The sequence below is a fragment of the Rhinolophus sinicus genome, chromosome 18 (genome assembly GCF_057876585.1).
Source record: "Rhinolophus sinicus isolate RSI-liver-muscle chromosome 18, RSI-T2T, whole genome shotgun sequence".
NCBI classification, from domain to species: Eukaryota; Metazoa; Chordata; class Mammalia; order Chiroptera; family Rhinolophidae; genus Rhinolophus; species Rhinolophus sinicus.
Genome location: NC_142518.1, coordinates 31,455,238 through 31,482,002, shown reverse-complemented (window position 1 = coordinate 31,482,002; position 26,765 = coordinate 31,455,238). Strand labels below are relative to the sequence as shown.

The window sequence follows — 26,765 nt, the reverse complement described above, 5'->3', positions numbered from 1 at the left end:
GAATAAATATTGAAGAAAAGTGAAAGAGGGAAGCATGTAATTGTTTTCTGTGTACTTCATTAAGCACCTGTGCCAGGGATCATGATAAGAATCTGTTTTTATCTTAGTAAGAACCACTTTTTTTATTCTAACAAACATGGGACCCTAATCACAAAACAATGTAAGGTTTAGGCCATTAAAAAAATCCTTATTAATGGAAAATTTCTAACATATGAAAGTAGAGAGAATAGTATTACTAATGTCCATGTACCCATTGCCCAGCTTCAACAATTATGAACAAAGGACCAAAGTTGTTTATCTAACCAACCGCTTTACTTTTTATCCCCTCCATACCCCAGGATTATTTTGAAGCAAATTCTGGGTAGCATATAATTTCACCTGTAACTAGTTCAGCACCTACCTAAAAAAAAGAAGGGGGATGCTATTCCTTTTAAATATAACCACAGTATCATCATCACACTGAAAACAATGAGTGCTATTATCTTGATTATATCACACGTCGAATTAACATTCCAGTCTCCTCAATTAAAACCTCAGTCATTTCTAAAAAAGAAAATCTATACTCCTAAAGCGTTTATTTTCTATCGGTAACCTGGTAAACCATCACTTATAATGTACTGAAGAACTCAAATTTTAGTCAGAATTAAATGCAGTTTGACTTCTGCATAAGCAAGCATGGAATTCTGGCATGTCTTGAGAACTTTTGGTGCATCAAGGATGCGACCAAGGCAAAGACAGAGTCAGAGTAAGCTCAGAACTGGAGGGTTAGCCTGTTAAACGGGAGGCTGGCACCAAGTTAAATCAATTACATCTTTTTTAGTACCACCTGTGTCTTTACTATCTGCCAAATACGAGTAAGAGATTCATATAGAGGTTTTATTAGGTTTAAAATAATTGAAAGTCAAACACGATTTAAGGGGGCAGGGAGGAACTGTCTTCTCAAACCAGAGTATAGTCAATGAAAGCATCTGCATATACACAAATGTAATGAAAGAAAAGATCTAAAATGAGGTATCATTGGAAAGGAACCACAAACGTTTTGAATTAACTTCGAACTTTATACCTAAGAGTTCCTGAGAAGTTTAACTTTAAAAATTACCACCTATTATTATAAAAAGATTTTAAAGAAAGTTTGCATTACCGATGTCATAGGATTCACGCCTTCTACACCTGGCTGAAAAGCTTCTGCCACAGCTCGAACGTGTCCATAGCCAATGGCAGTTAGCAACAGTTTGGCTATTTTAAGAGCATTGAGGTAGGCACCTCTTCGAGTTTCCATATCTGCATTTGGTAGGAAGTTATTTCTGGTTAACATGCTCAGGACAAGTGGTAGGCCACCACTTTTCAAGAAGTGAAACTGAAAATCAGAAGAATCATCTGCCAGAGGTGCACCAGCAGGCATTAACAAGGCATAGACTACCTGGAAGAAAAAAAGAAAACAAAAGGACTGCATTAAAATGTTTTCATAAGGTTTTTTCCTATCATCACTGCTAAGCAATTCTCTGATCATTTCAAAGAGGTTTTATTAAAATGTTATCCATGCTATTCACATTACCATAAAAAGGTCAAATTTAAAGAACAGAATAAATTCAAAAGAAAAAAACATACCTCTGTTAGGTATAGCACTTGTGAGGCTGAAGGACCAAAGAAAAGCGAGTCAAGAGATGGACTAAGGCTGCTTTCTCCAAGTTTGGCGTGGTCTAAACATATAGCTCTTAATTTTTCTATTGTTGTGCTATCTGTAAGAAAAGAGACAAAACATCATCCATGCATTCATATTTCACTTTTAATATTTTGAAGACTACTTTAGTATGAAATAACAATTCAGTTGAGTTATAGGCTCAAATGTCACAAGACATAACCAGATTTGGATTAAAAAAAAAAAGAGAGAGAAATAAACTAGGGCTCTTTAATCAGTCAACCCAAATCGAAAGACACAGTATCCTTCTACTCAGAGACCTCAAATCAACGAGTCCTCCCGTCAGCCACTGGAGACTGAAAAAAACACAATACACTTCAAAAGGAAGTAGTTCCTATTGAAAAATAACAAGAGAAAATTGACAAGCTCTTTCCTCCAACTTCTTTATTGTTAGCCTACCTGACACTATGCCATTAACTGGTTTGTTTTACTAAAGGAGGCTGAGTAATACTCCAGAAACTGAACCTTAAAAAGTGATCATTTAAAAAATAAAAGGGAATCATGTCTGATGTTCACCTCAAAATAAGCACAGCTTTGATTTTTTTTTTGATCACAATACTAAAAGATGAGTTTCCCTGAAATCAGTGAAAAAATACAGAAGAAAAAAAAAGATAATTCCAGGATACAATTAAACATTAGTTACCAAACACTCAAATTTAAGTTTTTAGAACGTATTTTAATAACATAATTATTTCCAACATAAACACCCTACTACTAAAATGCCACTTGATAAATACGATTTTTCTTTTTCTTTTTTTTCTTAAGTAAAAGCCTTTTTCTAAAGACTAAAGAATTGAAAATTACTACAACTTCCTTAGTTGGTAAGCTAATTTTTACAGGCCTAGAAATGTTATAAAAAAAAATCTTCAATTTGTGCTAAAATTGTTAGTTTTCCCTATTCTGAAGCGACAGCAACGTATAACTAAATGAAATAATTATGTTTTCATAATAAAATATTTGTGAATATCTTCTCATGTCATTATTCATCCCCTTATCATTTTGTGATGATTAAAATGATATTGTCATTTTACCACTATACCAGTTTATTCTCTATTACTGGGCATTTAGGTTTTTTCCAATTTTCTTTTTACACTAAAGATCCTAGCAGTCAAATCTTCGCAATAATTTCACCAGGATAGAAATCCTATAAGCAGAAAGAACTACAAGGTCCAAGACTTCTGACATGTATCACCAAGTCACTCTCTGAAAACAAACCAGTGCATAGGCTATGTCTGAGAATGTCTTGCCTGCTTTAAAAATATACTGAGCGAAAGATGGAGCCAAAAGAAAGTAGGAGAAAACAGGAACAAGAGGGGAAAACCAAGATGGCACAGTATGTAAACGCTGTGTTTACCTTCTCTCACAACCACATCAAAATTACAACTAATCTACAAAACAACCATTATTGAGAATCGCCTAAAATCAAGCTGAACTGAAGCCTTTCAACTAAGGACGTGCAGGAGAAGCCACCTCCAGACTGGTAGGAAGGTCAGAGACGCAGAACGGGCTAGTCCCACACCCGCGTGTGACCATTCAAGATGGGGAGGGATATTTCGGCTGTGGGGGTCCCTCCCCACCACCTAGAAGGGCGTGAGATCCCAACCCAGGGTTCCAGTGCCGTGGAGAGAAGTCCCCACAATTTCTGGCTGTGAAAACCAACGCAGACTGTGACTGAGCGAGACTGAGGGCCGCCGCACTCCTGCTCCTCTTAAAGGGACTGCACGTGCCCTTACCCACCAACGGAATCACTCGCTCTGAGTTCCAGTGCTGGGGCAGCAGCTGGAAAGGAGGATTTCTCCTGGATGGGGAGCTGGTGGACACCACTGTTTCTTTGTTGAGCCCTCCTCCTTCCCAGGGAGCGAACACAGGCAGCCGCCATTTCTGAGTCTCCGCCATGTCTCCATCCTTAGTTCACCAAGCCCAGGCGATTATGGAGACCTGGCCTTGCACAACTTTGGGCACACCAGGCTGCTTTCAGTGGTTTTCTCATGCACTCGCCTGCCTTGGCTTAAGCTTCAGACTTTCCTAGACTCTCAAAGATTCATGGAACCCCGACAAGCAGCATCTGGCTTGAGCGTGTCCTGTACCTCTGGCTGAGCAGCCCTAAGCCAGCACTGGTAGCAGCCAGCCTTGGTTTGTGGCTTGGCCCCTCAAGGCGCTTCCAAGCACAGCACGGGCGGCAGTCATCTGCGGATTTCTTCTGGTTCCTGCTAGGTGGCCCTGGGTGGGGCACAGGCTGTGGTTGAACCTACATACAGCGGATGCCCTCCGAGGTAGTCCTGGGGCTGGAGCCCCCAATGGCCAGCTTGAAAACAAGCTCGAACATCACCTAGCCGCCTCCAAGTACAAGACACCCAAGGGGTGTAGTGGGCAGGCACCAGGGTCCATAGGGTCAGCCCCTGCACTACGACTCCACTGTAATCCCGGCCAGTGAGCCCAAGGGTCAAGTACAGGGCTCAGGTGACCAGAAAGACTGCGCCATTGAATCCCACAGCACACCTACTACATAAGGCCACTCTACTAAGACCAGAAGACATAGTAGCCCTGCCTAATACATAGAAACAAATACAGGGAGCCAGCCAAAATGGGGAGACATGTCCCAAATTATAGAACAAAGCTCCAGAAAAAGAACAAAGTGAAACGGAGATAAGCAATCTATGAGACGCAGAGTTCCAAACACTGGTTGTAAGACTGCTCAATGATCTCAGGGAGAACTTCAACAGAGACACAGGAAGCATAGAAATGGAGATGGGAACCATAAAAAAGAACAAGTCACAAATAAAGAATACAATAATGGAAACGAAGAATATATTACAGGGAATCAACAGTAGATTAGATGAAGCAGAGGATCCAAACAGCGATGTAGAAGATAAGGTAGCAGAAAACCAGAACGGCAAAAAGAAAATGCAAAAAATTGAGGCGAGTTTAAGGGACCTCCGGGACAATATCACGCATACCAACATTCGCATTATAGGGGTGCCAGAGGGAGGAGAGAGAGCAAGGAACTGAAAATCCATTTGAAGAACTAATGACAGAAAACTTCCCTAGTCTAGTGAAAGAAATAGACATTCAAGCCCAGGAAGCACAGAGAGTCTCAAACAAGATGAACCCAAAGAGGCCCACACCAAGACACATCATAATTAAAATGTCAAAGGTTAAATACAGAGAGAGAATCTCAAAAGCAGGAAGAGAAAAGCAGTTAGTACCTACAAGGGAGCTCCCATACGACTGTCAGCTGATTTCTCAACAGAAACTTTGCAGGCAAGAAGGCAGTGGCAGGAAATATTCCAAGTGATAAAAAGCAACGACATACAACCAGGATTGCTCTACCCAGCAAGTCTGCCATTTAGAATTGAAGGGCAGATAAGGTGCTTCCCAGACAAGAAAAAGCTGAAGGAGTTTATCACCACAAAACCAGTATTACAAGGAATCTCAGAGGGACTTCTTTAAGATGGGAGGGGGGTTAAGGATGGGTGAAAGGGGAAGGGATTAAGAAGTACAAATTGGGTGTTATACAGTAGTCATGGGGATGTAGGGTATAGCATAAGGAATATAGTCGACAATATCGTAATAACCAGGTATGGTGCCCGATAGGTGCTAGATGTATCAGGGTGATAGATGGGAACGGGGTTGGGGGCAGGGTGAAAAAGGTGAAGGCATTAAGAAATACAAATTGGTAGTTAATACACCATAGGGAATATAATGAACAATGTTGTAAAGATCATGTAAGGTGCCAGATGGGCACTGGACTTATCAGGGGGATCACGTCATAGACTGTGTAGATGCCTGACCAATGCGCTATACACCTGAAGAGCTGAAGTAGAATAATACTGAATGCCAACCAGAACTAAATATATAGGTATATATAGTCATGGGATGTGGAGTACAACATAGGGAAGATAGTCGATGGTATTGTAATATCTATGTAAGATATCTGACGGGTGGTAGCTTGGGGGGTGGGTTATCACTTTCTTAGGGGTTTAAATGTCTATTACGTTGCTTTGTACACCTGAAACTAATAAAAAAGAATACATACCCCCTCCCAAAAAAGAAAAAGGAACAAGAGCTCTATGAAAATGAAGCAGTGACTTGTAAGCAAATCATTTATGTTGTCGAATTAATAGTTCATTCATCCGAGGGATCCAAACCAAATGATCACCAGTGGCCATTCCAGCTCTAGTATTTGTGAACATAAATGATTTTAGGCCCCCAATTATATACATGCTCATTTTACAAAATATGAAAAATAGAGAAAAAAATCACCCATAATTCTGTCATGTAGACATAGTTTTAAGATTTCAGTTCATCCCTTTCAAGTCTTTTAAAAAGATACTTAATCAATTATATAAATATAGCGATGCATTATTAAAAAATACAGAGAACAGTGAGCAGTAACACACAGGTTAACATCACAAACTTTGGAGCCCAACTGCATGCATTTGAATCCTGGAACCGTTTAAACTCTGTCCCTAGTCAAGTAACTCAAATCTCTCTGTGGCCCGGTTTCCCCATCTTTAAAATACAGATAAAGTTATTCCCTCACAGAGATGTTGTAAGGTTTAAATGAGTTAGCAAGTGCTAAGCACTTTTAAGAGATTTTGGCATATTTTAAGATACTAGTCAGACTAAACTCCTGGGAAAAAGGATGCTCTGAACAGGAAAAGCAACTCATTCTGCTTGGCAAAGAGGTATACATTTTAACTACTCAGTTATCAAGCCAGTCTGTTTTCCTGATTATGTAAGGAAAGGTCATAGGAGCTCCTGAATATAGTCTAGATTACAAGAGATTAAATTACCTTCTAGAGAAGATTGTTAAAGTTCTAAGTTTAGCAGCAAATCATAATGGAGGCACTTGACTTCAGGTAGATTCAAAATGAACCGATCAAGTCAATGACCAGGAAAAAAGCTACTAATTCCATCTTGATTTTCCCCTTTCAAATACATGCACGTGTGGGCAAACACTAAATGATTACCCAAATGTTACACAGCTAGAAACAGAATTTATAACTACTTCCTTTTCCTGGAGCCCCACTTCCTTTCTTAAAGTGAAATTAGAGTGTAGGTGCATGTGAGTGTATGTGTGTGTAACAACCACAGTGACAGAGAGTAAGTTAACATTTGTTGAATACTGATCAAATACTAGTCACTAGGCTAGGGTTTTCCATACATCATCGCATTTAATTCCTGCAATTCTATAAAATAGTTATTATTAGCCTGGTTTTATAAATCAGAATTTGAATGCAAGTCCGTTTAAGTCCAAAGTCTATGATTTACCTAGTGTAGTAAAATCATTATTGGCTTTTTCAAAGTTGGCTATTTCAAATTTAGGTACTATACTTTGATTATAGAAAATACGGAAGAGGGACGAGGACGGGGGGAGTGGGGCTCTAGAAGCGGGTAAACGGGGTCTAATATATGGTGATGGAAAGAAAACTGACTCTGGGTGGTGAACACACAATGTATTATAGAATTGTACACCTGAAATTTATGTAACCTTACTAACAATTGTCACCCCAATAAACTTTAATTTAAAGAAAAAGAAAAGTAAAACGGCAAAAAAAAAGAAAAGAAAATACGGAAGAAGCACACTTAAGATTCCTGCTTGGAACTGCCTAGCAAGAGCTCACTTTTGCCATCTGGTGGCATTATGCTGAATACAGAAGATCAGGGATTCTGAAGAGGATTTCTGTTTAAAATGCTGTGAAGGCTGATTCTGCATACATAAAGCAACTGTTACTCAGATATTAGTATATAAAATACAAATTCTAAACAACACAACAGAGAAGGGGTAAGAATTAAATAATTGAGAGAAGCCTTAGCTAAGAATCTAATATTTTAACTGATTCCGTCCCCATAGGAATCAGAAAACAAAATAGCAAAGGTCAACACGGTATTCACTTTACAAAAAGGAGATAATGGAACTACAAGACCGTTTTAAAAATTACCTGGGCCAATTAATTACTGAACTCTATCAGCAACGCATCCACAAACCCCAGTAAAATAATACACGAAAACAAAATATACAAACTCAAAAGGACATAAAAACAGGAGATGAAGGAACATTAGAGAGATATCAGCCAATTACTGAAGGTGTAGAGGAGATGGAAGATTGGCTTAGCTCAGGGGTGTCCAAACTTTTTTCACCAAGGGCCATATGCGGTAAAATACACAAACAGCCGGGCCACTCACTCGAGGTGAAGTACGTATTGCCTCACCTGGTTTATTTAAGTAAACTAAATATATTTTTGGAATTTGCTGCGGGCCAATTAAAAATGGATTGCGGGCCGCAGTTTGGATACCCCTGGCTTAGCTGAACCAAGAAACACTTGTGGAGTAAAAGGAAGGGGGAGGGGGCACCTACAAGTTAGCACTCCACAAAATCCTAGAAGAGCTAAGGATATAAAAACAACAGGTACTTGGAAGTTTCACTTGAATAAAAGACTTAAAAACAGAGTGGCTGAAGTTTGCATAAGAATGAAGTATCTACCCTTTACCACCCCCATATCAATGAAGTTGGGAAGGAATTTCTTACTGATGTAGAGATAGATACAAATATGGACTAGAGAAAGACTAAGAAGTTAGATTAGTATCAGTATGAATCCATGTTTGTTTTTTTCTTTTTTGTTGTTGTTTTTGTTTTTTTCTAATAGAGATACAGAAATTGATATAGATTTTGGTTTCTAAATACCCTTTTTCACTAAAAGAAGAAATGGCTGATTCCAGGGATGAGATAGAGAAAGCACTAGATGAACTTTAATCTTGTGCCACAAAGTAATAAACTACTCAAAAAATGATGAGGCTATATACAAAAAGCATTGGGTCAATGTAAAACAGACAGTGGGTCCATCCACTGACTGAATCTGGGACAACTGAGCATCAAAATAAATAATTATTATGTTTATAACCCAACAGATAAAATAAGAATCCGTGAGTAAATAGTGATAATACCTAATAAATAGGGGAGAAGGCAAAGCTCTACTTTAGATAGAATGCCAATTAATAAATGTACAAAGTGACCAAGTAAAAACAAAATCACCATTTTGCAACCATCATAGGAAAAACGGATTCAGGCAATAACCACAGAATCTTAGGGCAAAATAACTTTACAGAGAAGAAACCTGACAAACATCAATTAAGTGATATAGGACAATGTCACCAATAAAGGACAAACTGACATGTGCCTCCTGGTGATGCCCTGAGAAAGACAAAGCATGAGTAGTATTCTGTTAAAAATGTACAACCTGTATATAACCATCAGGAAACATACAAAACCCAAAGAGACACATTCAATACTAACATTATCTATGTTTTTCAAAACCATCAAGATCATAAAAGACAAAGATTAATGAACTCTTCCAGATTAAAGTGACAGACCAAATAATCATGCAATGTATGAACCTGATTTGGATACTCAACCAGAAAACACTGTGAGGTACATTACTGGGAAAACTTGGTAAAACATGAATAAGGCCTGTAAATAGATTACAGTGATGAAGCAATGGTAAATTTTCTGATTTTAATTAATGCTGTGGTAATACTAAGAGGATGTCCTTGTTCTTAGAAATCATGAAGGTATTATCAAAAGATATGGTATCTATAACCGGTTTTCCAAATGTTAGGAAAAAAATCCTATCATAGAATGACCTAACAGCTATGGCAATATGCTAACAACTATTTAATCTGGGGAAGGGTAACTGAGATCGTACTATTTGTTAAGTTTGAACTTATTTCAATAGGAAAAGTTCAAATTTTTTAACAGGAAAAAAAGGAACTATGAAAACAAGAGATGCGCAGGAAATGGAAGAAAACAAAACGTCTATCAGTAATAGCCTCCAGAGAAATACGTACAGTACAATTTGTTATGTTGTAACACGTTTCTATAACCCTAATTAGCTTATATTCAATTGGCAAACAGAATGATGTCAGTACAATGTGGAAGGTGTGTTTGTTCAGACGTGATTTCTCCCAGGCAACAAGAACCCGTATAGCAGGGGAGGAACTGTAACTTACAACTACAAAACCCAAAACCAATCAAACTAAAACCCCTCAGCCTGGCAGCTGCACAGAAAGAACGGCTTTTAACTCTTCTAAGAAAATTAAAAGCGAGCACCTGCACCTAGGGCTCATCTAGGAGGGCACGCACCCCGACTCCCATGACTCCTGGCAGATTTTACTTTGTCCTGTGCCCAACTTAATGGCAGCCCACCTGTCTCAGAGCTCCACTTCCATCTGTGTCAGCTAACACAGTCAAGCCAGCATTTTCTCTATATTGGTTCTGTGTCGTCTTATCTCCTGAGGCTGCCTTCGGCTGCACGGAACTACCTGCACGGGCTGTCCAAGTTATCTCTGAAGACACTGTTGTATGAGCACTGTTTAAACTCGATGTGAAAGGGTTACCGAGCCTAGAGTGTTCAGAGTCCAAGCAGGGTGAGGAGGACTCCTATGTGGGAGGGGAGGAAGCGGTCCTATGCAGAAGGAGAAGGAAGTCCAAACAATGGGGTAGCTCAGCACGATGATTCGACTCAAGCAGCGAGGAGGTGTCCATGCGGTGCAGCGAGGCCCAGCATAAATGCATATGCAATATATAAACTCAGGAAATTGAGAGCCAGAGCCCTTCCACACAGAGAAAGGGGTGGTGGTAGAGATGACCGATTACATAAGGAGTATGAATTAAATAGGAAAATATGTTAAAGGATAACGGCAGCCAGGCTTTTCACTGTTAGAGAAGGGCATTATAAACATGGAAAGGAAGAAAACTAGAATGAACCTTGTAACACTGAAATGGAACTAGAGGACCCCCATGGTTTTTTATTCCATCCATCCACGTGTGTCTGTGTACACACACATGTATGGATGTATGAAATACAGATATAAATGTGTATGTACATACATAAATTCCTTAGGTTCTATCTAATGAGAGCGCCCAGGAACAGCAACACTCCAAGTAAAGCAACAAGGACAGTTAGTGTCCAGTAAAAGGAACCAGGACTCCCTGGAGATATGGCTGATTCCAGGACTGGGACGGAGAGAATACATGATTTTCACCTGAAACATCTGCAGCCAGAAAGCCCACAAGGAGTCAAAGAATGATGGGAACATGTGAAAATAACACAAACCAGCTTGATGAGGCTCCCACTGGCCAAATTAAAGGCCATTTGAGCATCTAAATAAATCACAGTAATGAATTATAAACCCTTGAATCTAACAGGAAACCATGAGTTTATAAATTATGAATGAAAAAATTGAAAGCCTCATGAGAAACAGCATACACAGTTTCAAAGTACCTCCCCACAAAATACTTAATTACAAAGGGAAAAAGAATCATTTTAAAGTGGAGAAGCATGGCAAACACTTAAGTGGTCAACAGTGATCATCATCAGAAATGGGAAAAACGGCAATTTCACACCATCTGACAGGAAGCATTGAAAAAAACAGAGCCTGTCTTCTGTGGTATTCCCTCCAAAGACATATAACCCGAATCTAATGATGATAAAACAGATAAATCTAAAGTGAAATAAGAATAATTGGCCTGTAATCTTCAAAAGTGTCAAGGTGATGAAAGTCGAAGATAGAAGGAGCAACTGTTCCAGAAAGAAACTAAAAGAGATCTCAACTAAATGCAATATATGCTACTTGAAATGGATCTCTTTGCTCTAAAAGACTGCTGATTAGACAGTACTAATCAAAGTTAATGTCCTGGTTTAGATGGTTGTATTTTGGTTACACAAATATCCTTGTTTGTTGGGAATATATAGTAAAGTACATAAGGGTGATGGGACATTAGACCAGCAAATTACTGTCAAACTGTTTACAAAAAAGTTCTTGAATTGTATTTCTACTAACACTTCTGTAAGGTTGTAAATGTTTCAAAACAATTTTTTTTTTTCTAATTTCAAGTTGTATTGGATTAAATGATCTATCCCAACTCCCTGTTTTCTACAACCTCAGTTATTTTTAGTTACAATTTTGCAGAGCATTAGGTTTTGGAGGAAAACACATATATTAGAGCAGAAACACTGAAATATGTTCATGAAAAACAAAATCCTGTGGAAAAGGATCATTTGGAGAAAGGTCTTAAACATTTAACACTAGAGTATCTGGGGGCAAAAAGTCAACGGAAGGGCTGTAAAAAGTTAAGGAAATGACCCCTAAGCTGGAATCAAGTTAGAGAAAGGAGGAAGAAAAGGAAGAAAATCAGTTGTAGTAGATTCAACACAATGACAGACACACAAAAAGCAGCACATGGAGAAGAAAATTAGCAAAGACTGCAAGTCTCTCACAAATTAGGAATCTCCAAGTCCACTGAATACCCACTATAAAACAGATCTACTCCAAGGCACATAATGACAAAATTTCAAAACTCAACGATAAAACCAAAACTTCCAGAAACAGAGATCACATGCAAAGAACTGAACTCAGAAGAGCTTTGTTCTTCACACCACCACCATTACCAGCTAGACAGAATAAATTCTAGAGCAAAACTACTCATCAAATATGAGGGTTTAACTGCATCCAGATAAGCAACGTCTCAAAAACAAAACACAAAACCACCTCCCATGTACGCTTTCTGAGACACCGGCAGCAGAATGAGAGAGCACTTGAAGAAAGGCCCAAAACACAGAAATTAGTGAACAGGAATCTGCCACAGGAAAGCTGAAGAAACAAGTCCCAAAGGGTAGCTGTGTAGCAAACCAGATGAGAGGAGGAAGAAGAAAAGTTCCAGGACAACAGTGGAGCTGACAAATTAATAATGGAAAATTATTTTGAGACGTTGTTACACAGTATGTGGGAAGACTTAGTGATAGATATATAGAAAAATCAAAGTGAAAAGGGAAAAATTATTAAATGCAGTAAAAGTTGTCAGTAATCCAGCCAACTTCACACTCTTGAAAATGAAAACAATGAATATGAATGAACTTAAGCAAAACTTGGGGAAATGTGGGAGTAAGAGTTTTCATCTATAGAACAGAAAATCAGTAGATATCTAAAATGGACAGAGTTGTACAAAAACATTATTTACAGATATAATAGTATATACATACATAAAAATAAAAGCCACAAATTCAAAGTGGTTGTTCCTAAGGAATAAAAAAGAACAATGCTATAGATGACACATGACCCAAAATAGTCCAGGGGTCTGCAAATTTTTTCCATAAAGGGCCAGACAGTAAATATCTAAGGCTCTGCGGGCCATATGGTCTCTGCTACAACTACCGAGCTCTGCTGTGTGAAGATAAAAGCAGCCAGACAGTATATAAATGAGCATGTTTGTACACCAATAAACTTTGTTTATGGACACCAAAATTTGTATTTTATGCAATTTACATGAGTCACAAAACATTATTCTTTGACTTTTTTTTTTCTTCTTTGAGCCATTAAAAAATGTGAAAACTATCCTTAGCTCTCGGGCTGTAGAAAATCAGGCAGTGGGCTGTAGGTTTGCCAACTCCTGTTCTGGTCTATACCACAAGGCATTTTCCATCTAGGAAAGAATTTGACAATAATATACCCTGTTATAGCCCAGCATGTACTTTATCAACATTATTTTTAAAAAAATTCTTACCTGGTGGCATAAGTTTCATAAGTACTCTTGCTCCATCTCTGAGAGATGGCATATTTAGGCTGCTACCTAAATCTGCGACTTGCCAAAGGAAAGAGATGTATCTGGGATGCAGTGACATTATCTAGAATACAAAATATACACCAAGTATTTACCTGCAAATTATACCTCCCCTAAAAGAAGAGCCCCAAACAAATCTGTTAATCGCTACACTTTTGCTCATATCATTTCTACTCTCCAAAATACAGAATGAATACATTATCCAAGCGATCTCCAGTAATTTGACAGCTTTTACTATTTTGTTGAACTATTTCTCTCATATATGCAAGTTAGACTCTATACATACAAAAGGCTGTCATGTCCACTAATAGTTAAATTCCTAATATTAGGTTGGTGCAAAAGTAAATGCGGTTTTTGCAATTATAATACGTACCTTTTTAAACCACAATTACTTTGGCCCCAACCTAATACAATTGTTGTAGGGAGTCAATCCTTCAGACACTGGAGTGGCTCCGTAGTATTATCGTAGCCATTAAAAATTCTTGTGGGGAGGGGTGGGAAGGGACGAGTCAGTTTCTTTGATATAAGATATGTTACTGACAATCTGAGAAAAGTTGCAGTTATTTTCCTACAGAAACATTTTTGTGGTACAAAGTACAATGGTATTTTTCTAAATTTATATATGCAAGTTATAATTAAGCTGTATAATAGATTAACTTTATGGAAACATAACAGTACTATTATCTATAAAGAAATGTTTTAAATTTCAACCAAGTTACAATCACCTTTCAGAGGGATCCATTCTGAAGTTAATGGTTAACTGCACAGTTATTTGATATTTTGTCACATTAAACTATAAGCTCCTCAAGAATAAAGAGCTATTCTATACACCTCTTCATTCTCAAGGAATGTAGCGTAATGCCTTGTATACAGTAGCTGAAAACTACTCACCACCCCAGGCAAACAGCTTTCCACTTCTGGATTGGGACCATCACTGTAATGATTACCATGGTTTCCAGGAGAGCCAGTTGAGGAATCAGAAGAGCTATCTGGGCTTGAAGGCATATTGGAACTTATTTGTGTAAGTTTGGCTGTAATTAGCTGAAAATGATATACTATGTTAGTACCCAAAACAAGGAAACCTACACAAAACTTGTTAGTAACATACTGACAAAAACTTACATGTTACACTTTTAGAAATACAATTTATTAAGTGTTGTCTAACATAACCACTTGGTTTTGTTTTTAGAAACCCTTTCCTCTACTATATTGTAGGTAACTTGATGCCTGTCGTATTTAGCGTTATAATCCAAACATCTAATATACATCCTCACACATACAGATCAATTAAAATTTATTGCATGAAATGTTGACTAGTGAAATGAAAAATAGCCTCAGGTTTTTTGTGAGAAGTCTGGTAATTACAGATACTTACCGATTTATCTTTTAAGTTTAATTGACCGATCAACTTTCTATCATCTGCAGGATCTATCAGTTCACCGCCCACAAAGAGCTCAATTTTTGTATGGGCTACATTGGCTTTAATACGATTAAGAATACATCGTCGTACTGAACCGATTGTATCATTTGTATGAGACCATACATCCAAGTCATCAACCTGTCTGCCCTGGTTTGGAAATCGAACTATAAAGGAGAGGTGTTTCCCACGGAAAGCTCTGGGGGGAATAAAAGGGGAAACATCATCACATTCAGCAAACTTTCAAATCTTCTTGTGAAGAAAATGAAGTTAAAAATATAATATTGAATATTTTCTTATTAAATAAGAGAAAGTGAGTTAAGGATATGTATTTTTAGGATCTTGAAAATAAAAATTTATTGCTCCTTTAAACTACAAATATTGTAAATTATCTTCAGAACTCAGCAATCATATTCCATTGTTACTCTTATATAAAAATTTTGTTGTAAGAAATTAACAGAGAAATGAGTAAGACTTCACTTATTTTATGCTATAAAAGCTCAACTCACTATTTTTAAATGTAGAAGATAACTATCTTGAGATTATCAACAAAAATGCTAAGATGTACATTTTTTCCCTGAAAAATTCTTTGTGTCACAATTCACCACCCAAAATGATATTTATGTTGGCATATTATCTTCTTGTACATTAAGATACAAAAAATAAAATCATACTTAGAAAACAATTTTAAATAATTCCATGGTTAACAAAGAGAACTCCCTTACAAAGAGGAATCTTTTAAAATAAATACTGATGGCATTCATTCTATAAATATCTCTCAATTATAAATACTATTGGAATTACTAAATGGTTAAGACCTTAAGCAAACTGTCTACTGACCATTTGAAAATATGTCTTGCTATACTGGCTATCTGCCAAAGCAGCTTTTAAGAGTTCTTTCCAATTACTCTCCAATCTGACTATGCTATTATTTTTAACAGTGTAAATGAATGGCATCAAAACACATCAAATGCAAAATATCCCTACAACACTTACTGGGCAATAAAGTTAATGGCAAAAAGAGAGGAAACTTGATTTAATGAGTGAAAATGCCCTACCAAAACACACACAAAAAAACCAGATCCTGGAAAACAAAAAAAGGTCTACTATTATAAAATCTATAAATAGATGCAAATAATGTTTTTAATAGTATCTTAAAAGATACCAACATTTTCAAAACGAAAAATTTCCCCTTTTCTTCTGTACATTACTTTCTAAAACAATTAAACAGCTAGGAAAATACCAAATAATTAAGAAGTAGCACTAGGAGATCAGATCAGTTATTCACAAACCTTGACATAGGTAGAATTGTTCTTTCCTCATGATAATCGCTGTCACATTCATTTATATACTCCCTTAACACAGTTAATACTCGAACCATTCGAACAGCTTCCTGTCTTGCACAATTAATACTGTCTTTGTCACCATCCAAAACACACAACGTGTCATAGGAGGCTTTCAAACGATCAAAGCAAGACTGAATGAAGTCTTCATGGATCACCACCTACAAATAACGAGCCCAATAAGACAGTTCAAATTGCTTTGAAATGTAAAAATTAAATGTATATATGAAACATTAATTCAATTAATGATGACAACAACTACTTTAAAAGTAGCGCTCATTAATCATGATCATATTTAACCAGGATCATATTTAACCAGAGAGTCTATACTGATAATAAACATACTACGCTTTGTCAAAGGAAGCTACTCTTATGTAAGTATAAACTAGATGCTCAAAAAATAAACTTCAGGATTAGGTGTTAGATAGAATCAAAAGAAATTCAGTCAAAACCTCTTGCCATAATTATACTCAAAATAATCTCTTTAAGATAATTATCAAGAGAAGAATCATTTAGATAACATTTTGTACAAGAGAAACATGGACTAAATTTTAAGTATATTTTTAGTAGGAGCTTAAACAAAAGAATTTCTAGTTAATTATGAATTAAAGAAAAAATTCTTATAAGCAAGAGTTCTTCTGTTAGAATTCTAATTTGTGGATGTTTTAATGCATGTCAATTCTCACCTGATTGACCTGTAGCCTTGGACCAAGGTTTGTGTATATTTCTTTAAGGAGATCTATAGCTCTGCTGGCAATATCATCATTACTCTGAATGACAACCTAGGTTCAAAAAGATTCAAATGTAAATACCTTTCAAGAAAAATAGCTGGGCATTTCAATTCAAACTCTACCCTCAGTTATTTTAAATACAGTATTCAATAATTTAAGGGTACATCGACTTCGATGACCAAATAAACATAGTAAAATTAGGTGAGAAAACAGACCAAAAGAAAAAATGCAAAACTGAAGTCTGTGAATAAAGAAATTTGTTTAAGAATGGAAGACACATTTTTCTAAGGATATAATATGCTCTGGCCAGTATTACCATTATTTTTTGACGTATACTATTGACATACAATATCCTATTAGTTTCAGGTGTATCACAGTGATTTGATATTTATATACATTACGAAATGACCCCCGTAAGTCTAGTTACCATCTGTCACGAAAGTTACTACAATATTATTGACTACATTCCCTATGTTGTACATTATATCCTCGTGACCTATTTATTTTATAACTTGAAGTTTATACCTCTTAATCCCCTTTACCTATTTCACCTGGCCAACCAACCGCGCTCCCCTCTGGTAACCACCAGTTTGTTTCCTGTATCTATGAGTCTGTTTCTGACTAATACTATTTAACCCTGAAATTCAACACCTTGGTAACCAATTTGTGAGACATGAAAAGAGGAATTCAAATTGGTTAAAAGGAAATACAAGATCACACAAAATACAGTTTAGCATAAAGGGCTCCCTACCCCATTTCTACAGATCTTTATCACTCATCTAATTATATCAGTGGTATTCAATATACCCCGTTTCCCCGAAAATAAGACCTAGCTGGACAATCAGCTCTAATGCGTCTTTTGGAGTAAAATTTAATATATTTTACTATGAGACCGGGTCTTACATTAATTTTTGCTCTAAAAAACACATTAGAGCCGATTGCCCAGCTAGGTCTTATTTTTGGGGAAACATGGTATGTGCAGAACTTCAGGGCTCTGAGAAAGTGTTTTAGGGCTGACCCCTGTAATAGGTTTGGGGAGGGGGAGGGGGTGAAGCACAAGGTGCGCAGAAAAAGGAAACAGGTTTTCCTTTCTCACTTCAACTAGCTTTACATTTTGGAGTATTGTGTCAATTTCAATTTTAAAAAGGGTTTCTGCTGTTTAAAAATGCTAAAAGCTTATGTCAACTATAACTGAAAAATAAAAAAAATTATTAAAAAAATTATTAAAATGTTGAAAACCCCTTAAATGAAAAAGTCTGATCAAATACCACAGTAAAGATCTTGGTCTATGGCTTACAGGAAAATATTTCATATCCAAAAAACAATACAAACTGTGAACAGGTCAGATTTTTAAAGACAGGAATAATATAGTAATACTACATTGCAACAACATAGATGAACCTTGAGGGAATTATGCTAAGTGAAATAAATCACACAGAGAAATACAAACACCATGTGGAATCTAAAACAAACAAAAAAACTACAACCAAAAAAAAAAACAAAACCAGAACTCATATACAGAATACAGAGAATGGATTGGTGGCTACCAGAGGCCGGGTGGGTGAAACGGGTGAAGGTGGTCAAAAGGTACAAACTTCCAGTTATACACGCCCTGCGGATGTAATGTACAGCATGGTGACTATAGTTAACAACACTGTATTGCATATTTGAAAATTGCTGAGAGAGAAAATCTTAAAAGTTCTCATCACGAGAAAGAAAATGGTAACTGTGTGGTGATGCATGTCAACTAGACTTACTGTAATCATTTTGCAATGTATACGTACGTACATCAAATCTTCATGTTGTATACCTGAAACTAATGTAATATTAATGCATGTCAATCCTCACCTGAATGACCTTCATTATATCAATGAAAAATACACATACATTAAATAGTATAAAGGCAAAAAGAGTAACCTTTAATAAATAATAATATTTTACTCCCTCAGGTATTTAAAAATATCACAAGTTAAACACTGCTGATTGATAAAGTGTATGTTCAGAAACACTTCTAAATAAAGTGTTTTCTTTTGTCCTCTATTTATTTTATTATTCAATATATAATAACCTAAAATTAACATCAAAGGAGAAGAAGCAGATCTACATTAAATAAAAAAAAGGGAAGAACAGTAACTTCCATGGGGAGGCATGAAAAATTTGCAGGGTCAGGGTACTTCTAAACACATCTGAAAAAGATTTCTAAGCCAAGACAAAAGGAACATCTGTGGCGGGAGGGGAGGAAAAAAGAAGAAAACCCAATGACAAGGGACATGAGAAGATAAAGACGAACTATCATAATCTCCTAGGACAAACAGAGAAGCATACGTACATATAAATTATATGCAAAATTATGATTCCTTACCTATTGGAAAAAATACATCAGTTACAGTGTTTACAAAGTTCCCACTTTTCACTTACCCTCCAAAGGTAGTCTAAGCCTATTAACTCCAAATCATCCATCATATATGCTCTCCTTTTAGCTACTAGTTTTCCTTCTCGACAATTCACAGCTTTGAAGAATCGCTCAAAACATTTCATTCCATTTTCAGTTAATAGGGAAGGATCAAGCTGAAGCACATTACTTTCAAAGAAGTCCTTATTAATATCAGGATCCAAGTCTGGTTCATCCCCCATCAACTTGGAATACCACTTAAAACAAGCTTCACGATCACAAAGGTAAACTGCATTCTCTGCTAAGCATTTCCATATTTGTTTTGCCTGAGGAGCACATAGCCACAGTTGGCCATCCTTCAATAAAAATCTTGGAAAAATATAAAAAATTAGCAATTAGATCTACACAAATTTATCCTGAAATGCAATCTATATCTGTATACATATGAAATAATCCATTTATCACAATTATATTTTAACTATAGGCAAATAGCTGTCAGTTCTTACTGACATCTTAAAAACTTATTGCGCAACTTTTATCTGATACTAAAAAATACTAGATATTAATTCATTTAAAAAGCACATACCGAGCACCTACTATGTGCCAGAAACTGCTAGGTGACTGGGCCTAAACTGAATAAAAGATTTGTCACCTGAACTTTAAACAGTTTAGTATGTTTAACAGTTATTTGAGTTTTGGTATTCTGCTTATCCATCACTGGAAAATGAGGTATTCTAAGTGACTCTCACAGATAACAACTCATTGACATGTAAGAGTTAATTAAAACTGCTTAAATTTTAATACTTTCTGATGATCTAATATTCATCACTTAGTGCCTGGCCACATTAAACAGAATAACCTACATATAATTTAAACTTTTTATGTCAATATTCAACAAGATTCTTCTTAGTCATTCAGTGATGTTCTCTAGGGTCTTTAGTGTTGTGACTATTGGTTTAGTCATTCAAAAAGACAATACTAAAGGTAATTCTGTTACAACCATAGGCTCTTTCTTCAGGTAGCTTTTTATTTTTGTTTGGATTCCACCCACCAACCCTGTCTGCCGTATCTTTGAATGAGAAAAAGAGAACACCTCATTTTATTCTGAATAACAAAATTTTCAGCTAACATAATGGTGGCTCCATGCCCAGTTACAGAATAAGTGCATGTATTTAATGTCAGTAGGCTCCCTCTCCACTTCAAAGAATTCTCGAATCTCAATTCTAGGGTTTTTTATAGTTTCCTAAGATTGCTGTGTTTAAAGAGGGCTTTTAGCACCCAGTTCTCTCTAACCCTGTTACTTCTAATTTACAGATACAAAACTATGGACCAATGTGATAAAATGCAATTGTTTTCAAAGTTCTTTTTTTTAAAGACAAGAGCGGAAAACTTTCTTCAAACAAAAATTCCATTTGAAAGTCCAATGTATAAAAGCAGAGCTGCTCCAGTTGTTGGGAGGAGGAAAGGAGAAATGGAGATGAAACTCCCACTGCTTGTTCAGAAACCTTGGAGGAAGCTCCTCAGAAGCCTTAAGGCTCCTCCAAGGTAGGCTTGAAAAATTGCTGGTCTAATAGAAAGAGCATAGACTTTGGAGTCAGCTAGATCTATAAGGTTGGTGCAAAACTAATTGCGGTTCGTGAATTATTTTTAACCTTTTAAAAAGCAATTACTTTTGCACCAACCTAATAGTTGAGTAATGCAACACCACTACAATCTGGATATGTGATTTCAAACGATCTAGTCTAAGCCATGTGAATCTTCGTTTTCTTATTAATCAAATGGGGATAATACTTGCCCCACTGTACTGCAGAGGATCAAATGTAAAGTGTTTAACACAGGCTGAACATACACTCGGTAAAGATAGGTTCCTTTCCCTTCAGTGAGTCACTATAGGTCTTGTAGATAGGCACTAAATAGAGTAGGAACTAGACTAGGTCTTCTGACTACAAACTTTAATATAGCAAGAGGGCTTGTAACTACTTTTCTGTTCTAGGAAATTGAAGGGATACAACACACACCAATCAATAACAATCGCTCACTATGGCAGTGATTCTCAATCTGGGGAGGAAGGTCCTTCTAGGTAGGTGATTAAAAAACAAAACACTTCAAACAAATGCCAAATTTCTTAAAATCTGGTGGCTAGAGTTTTTTCTCAAGTTAAAATCATTATGTAACTACTCATTAAATGTTTCCTAATGTAAGTAAGCACATAGTTCAATAAACATTAAGTCCATAATTAACATAGCCCAGGAAAAAATTCCGCAGTGTATCTAAATAATCTGGGCATTTCTTTGAACATTTATGATCTACATAAACTCTTTTGCTATATGTATGATATGGTTTCTGAATTCGCATCTCACCAAAAATTTTACCAATTTTAAATCTGTAAGTGTACAGTTATTAAAAGCTAAATATCACTGAGCAAATTCAGCTTCACACTACATTTGGCTCTGGCTTAAGGGAATAAGTATCGTTTCCTCAACCCCATCAGAACACTGTTATTAGCACGACTGTGCACTGCCTTTGTCAGCCGTCACTAGGATAAACAAGGCACCAGAGGACTCAGCCACTCTTTTGGGTGCTGCGGCAGCTGCTTTCTGTCCTCATTTCCTTAGTGTCTATGATACCATTAAGGACAGTATGATTCTCCAGCTGGTTCTATCAAAATATGGAAACTTGTTCCTTAAAAATAAACGTATTCCCGGCCTAAACAAATAAGAACAGACGTCTATACAAAAGCTTAAAATGCGTTCTCTTCAAATATTGCAAAGAAGTTAAAACTGAGACAATAATTTAAAAACATGTAATAAATGAGGACACTGAGAAATGCCCTGGGACTTTCAGGTAATGATTTCCATGTGGGAAAATGTGGCCAAGGGGAAAAGGCCACCTAAAAAGGATCTAAGCTATACAGCATATTAACACAGCGTTTTTTATCTGTGCCTTGAAGAGAGCAACACTAATTGTTTAAAACAAACCTAAGGAAGTTAAGTCGTTCTTGGACTTCTTGAACATGACTGTATCTACTTCCCAGCCTCACAGTTTGTGGATCATAGTCTTCATGGTCTGCAAGTTTAAAAAATATCATGTATTACACATTTGAATACCCACATCACTGCTGACTTTAACCAAAGGAAATTAAGTCAGTTAAAAAGTCGTTAATTTTTTATCATTAAAATAGGCAACCTCAAGTTTTCTAATTACTGGTGATTTTTACTCATCCATTTTTCCCACACAAAGAAACTTCCCTTTTACATAATCAAAGAAAATGATCTGTTAAATGTGCCATAAAAATAATTCATCATAACCTCTTCACCTAATCTTCATACACAATGAAGTAATTTCTGATTACAGCCTAAGAGTGATCTGAGTGGTCTGTGAACGTGAACTAACCACCAAGACAACATTTTTTTCTTCAATTTCCTTCCTGTTATACTGAAAACTCTTGAAGGAAAAAATACTGTTATAAAGAAATAAGTTGTATTACTAATTTCTACCCAGGAAGTTATCATAGTTATCACCATCAACATGTTATGAAAGTCTAGAATAGTCTCAGAAAATTCAAGAAAACTTACCCTTCTATTCTATCACAACTATGGGTAGGTGTTAGTCCCTAACCCTACTAGCTTAAGTTGGAAATTCCTTTTAAAAAAACAAAAAAATAAAGTAAACCCTTTGGTTTTACTTTCATTACAGCATACAATGGGTGAAAAAGTCTGTGTTTGCAATGAAAGGCTACAGCAAACATCTTAGAAAGCACCTACTAACCCAAAAATACTAAGGGCAGGTTGTTTTCTTTGTATATGTGTATGTGTGTGTGTGTGTTTCAATTTTTGATTTTACTTTACTGGAAAAAGCTGTATGACTTGCAAATGGTCAAGTTGATTTGTGGCTTGGAACAGAAGAAAGCTGAAGCAAATGCTTTGACACTGCAGGAAACTACATGGGAATCACTGATGTTTCCAGGAAGTTGTGGTAAGTTATGGAGGAATAAGAAGTTGTGCAATTTCCCTTTAGCATTAAATACTGATATTTCCATACCAGATCCTGGACCTTATGTTACGTGTGTGCTAGTACGAAAGAATTCTAATAGTTTGAGACCCTTTGGAAATAGTAAAGGTAATGCAAGTCTAAAAATAGTGAGGTTTCTCGTCCAAACAAAATCTTGACATGCAATGACGGAACATTCCCAATGTTTAGAAACATCTGCTTTTGATGCTTTTGTGAAGAAAACAAAGCCAAATGATATTTTGCTTTCTACTTCCACATATTATTTTCATCTACGTCCATGAAAGTCAATTTCCTCAGGGCTTAGGACTTAAAGCACTACCTCTCTCATGAGGTTTTCTAAAGAAACTAGATACAATATCAAATTCCATTCTGTGTAGAAATTTTCTTTTTCAGAGCACTCGCCTTCAAATATCTGAATAAATAATGGACTTCAGGGATTTGTTTGTTTGTTTGTTAAACTAAGAGTTTATGTACAACTTTGTTTACTCAGTTTCTTTTTTAGGGTGAATTTTAATAATTTCAAACTTAAGACAGGTTTCAAAAATAAGAATCCCCTTATCATCTTTACCCATATTCACTAGTTGTTTACATTTTGCGCCACTGGCTTCATTAGTTGCCACATATATACGTGTGTGTAATTTTTCTAAATCACTTGAGATTGAGTTGGAGACGTGTCCCTTTACCCTTAAACACATCAACAAATATTTCCAAACAAGGGTATTCTCATACATAACCACAGCACAGTTATCAAATTAAACACTGACATAATACCATTACCTAACCCAAGGTTTCTCAACAGCACACTACTGACATCTGGGGATGCTAACTGTTTTGTTGAACTGCCCTGTGCATTGTAGGATATCTAGCAGCATCTCAGGCCTCTACCCACAATATTCCAATAGTATCCTTGCCCAAACCCCCTCCCCAAGATAACCAAAAAGATCTTGACAATTTTAATTTTCTCAACATGTCCATTTGTATTTTCTTTTCTCCAAAACCAAGATTAATGACACATTGCATTTAGTTTGCACATGCCTTTTTATTCTTAATCTGGAGAATTAACCATCCTTCATGTTTCTTGACCTTTTAGAAAACTATGCTCCAATTTATTTGCAAAATACTTAATTTGGGCATCTGTTTCTTCATGATAAGATTCAGGCCAGGCATTTTGGCAAATAACAACACAGAAGTGCCCCCATGTCATCAGTGTATCATTGTCAGAAGGAATATGTCACTTTGTGGCAGTATTCATGTTAACTGGTCATTTATTTGGTCAAGGTAGTTTTACCAAATACCGGTTTCTCCACTGTAAAGTTACTATTTTTCTCTTTGTACTTAGTAATTTGTGGGGAGATGCCTAGAGACTATGTAAATATCTTGCTTCTTATCAAACTTTTACCCACTAGTTTTAGCATCACCACCTTTTTTATTTAGGTGGCAGCATTTTATCAAGACCTGGGACCCTGAACACAGAGAACTTTGAAAACATTCAGTGAAAACCAAAAAAATCAAGAAAAGTCAAGAAGTAAGATCCTTCTGTGCTAAATAGGAATGGAGAGGCCCTATACTTGACTACAGAAAAGCTTTCTGGCCATGAAAACATCAAGATGGTTGGTTGCTAGTTTTCCTTATAAACATTCAGCTCCAAATACTGTGATTAGTTAACAGTCAACTTAAGAGGATGATCCATTTATTACTCATGCTGCCTAGCCTAGCTAGTAGACATCCCACTGAAAACAGGACAAGTTAGATGAGACTAAATTAACTCAACTGTCTATGGCTAAGGCTCACACAAACTGGTTCTTGTCATTATAAATTGCAAGTTGTCTAGAGTCCATTTCAGAACGCATTGTAAGAGAAGTTCACTTATTAAAAAGCATTTGTAATTGAGACATAATTCAAAGACCAAAATATCTACCACTTAAACTGTGTAATTCAATGGTTTTTAGTACAATCAATGCTGTGTAACCAACAACACAATCTACATTTTTAGGATTTTTCATCACTTCACAAAGAAACCCTGCATAGTCACTCCCCATTTCCTCACCCCCAGCCTTTAGTCTATTTTAGATATTTCATATAAATGGAATCATACAATATGTGTTCATTTCCCCATTTAGCATATTGTTTTGCAGGGTCCATTCATGTTGTAGTATTTTTTATTGCTGAATAGCATTCCATTGACTGGATATACTGTTCTGTTTATCCAAACAAAACATATTGTTTTGTTTATCCATTCATCCAATGATGGACATCTGGGTTGTTTCCACTTTTCTGGGTATCATGAACAATGCTGTTATAAACATTCACGTTCAAGTCTTTATTTTACTTGAGTATATAACTAGGAGTGAATCATATGGCAAATTCTCTGTTTACCATACCATTTTGAGTTCCAACCTGTTTATCAAGGTGGCTGTACCACTTAAAAATCTCACAAGCAACACACGAAAGCTCCAATGTCTCCATTCTTGCCAACACTTACTGTTGTCTTAATTTCTGTCATCGTAGTTAGTAGGTGTAATTTCTCATTGTAGTTTTGACTTGCATTTCCCTAATAACTAATGAAATTGAGCATCTTTTTATGTGCCTACTGGCCATTTACCTTTGGAGAAATGTCTCTACAGATCCTCTGCCCATTTCTAATTGGGTTGTCTTTTAATTGTTGAGTTGTAAGAGTTCTTATACATTGATCAGAAATGTAATGGTTTATTTCTGGACTGTTAATTATATTTCATCAATCCATAAATCTATCCTCATGCATGTACCACACTGTCTTGATTACTATTATTTCGCAGTGAGTTTTGAAATAATTAAGTATGAGTCAGCCAACTGTGATTTTTATCACCAAGATTGTTTTGGCTATTAGGGTTCTCTTGTATTTCCATAATTTTTAGGATCAATTTCTGTACAAAGTAAAAAGGGGGGGGGGAGTTTTATAGGGATTGTTAAATCCCTAGGTTAACTTGCAGAGTACTGCCATCTTAACAATATTAAGCCTTCCATTCCATGAACATGGTATGTCTTTCCATTTATTTAGATCTTTAAATTCTTTTGTCAATGTTATTCTGTACTTTTTGGTGAACAAGTTTTATACTACTTTAGTTCAATTTATTCCTAAGTATTTTATTTTTTAAGTTATCCTAAATGGAATTATTTTCTTATACATACGTATGTATTGAGGAATGTTTTCAACCTGCCCCAGGTTGTACTTGGATTATTTCTGAGTGGGTGCAGCTGAATGCATATGCACAACATTCCTGGACCCCAAGGGTTGACTGATCTGAGGAGAGCTTATCTTGGCTGTCTCTTTCTCTAGATCTGTTAAAATTCTGGTTTCTGGTGTTTCAGTTAATAAGAGTATAAGGAGGTATAAGCACCCTCTAAACTGCTCTTCACCAATATTTCCACTGGTTTGATAAGGCCCTTAGGAATGGCATGCTGTGGTCCAAGTAAAGTCAGTCCCTTCAAGCCAACCTGCCAAGCTCTCGGTCCTCATAGTTTATCTCTCCCTCTGAGCAGAATTTCTGTACCACTGCACAGGAGCTAGTGGCA

The 26,765-nt window shown here is 36.3% G+C and overlaps 1 protein-coding gene across 8 annotated transcripts in view; it reads right to left on the bottom strand.

Annotated features, from left to right (window-relative positions):
• The window catches only part of USP9X (ubiquitin specific peptidase 9 X-linked), a 130,424-nt gene that overhangs the window by 38,592 nt on the left and 65,067 nt on the right, over window positions 1-26,765 (bottom strand). For all 8 annotated transcript variants that reach the window (XM_074323875.2, XM_074323874.2, XM_074323876.2 and 5 more), the window contains 9 exons: window positions 22,181-22,268; window positions 19,229-19,571; window positions 16,766-16,861; window positions 16,029-16,240; window positions 14,695-14,935; window positions 14,211-14,360; window positions 13,263-13,383; window positions 1,609-1,739; window positions 1,142-1,420 (listed from right to left, as the gene is read on the bottom strand). In XM_074323875.2, coding sequence (XP_074179976.1) covers window positions 1,142-1,420; window positions 1,609-1,739; window positions 13,263-13,383; window positions 14,211-14,360; window positions 14,695-14,935; window positions 16,029-16,240; window positions 16,766-16,861; window positions 19,229-19,571; window positions 22,181-22,268 — 1,661 coding nt within the window. The remainder of the gene's footprint in view (window positions 1-1,141; window positions 1,421-1,608; window positions 1,740-13,262; window positions 13,384-14,210; window positions 14,361-14,694; window positions 14,936-16,028; window positions 16,241-16,765; window positions 16,862-19,228; window positions 19,572-22,180; window positions 22,269-26,765) is intronic.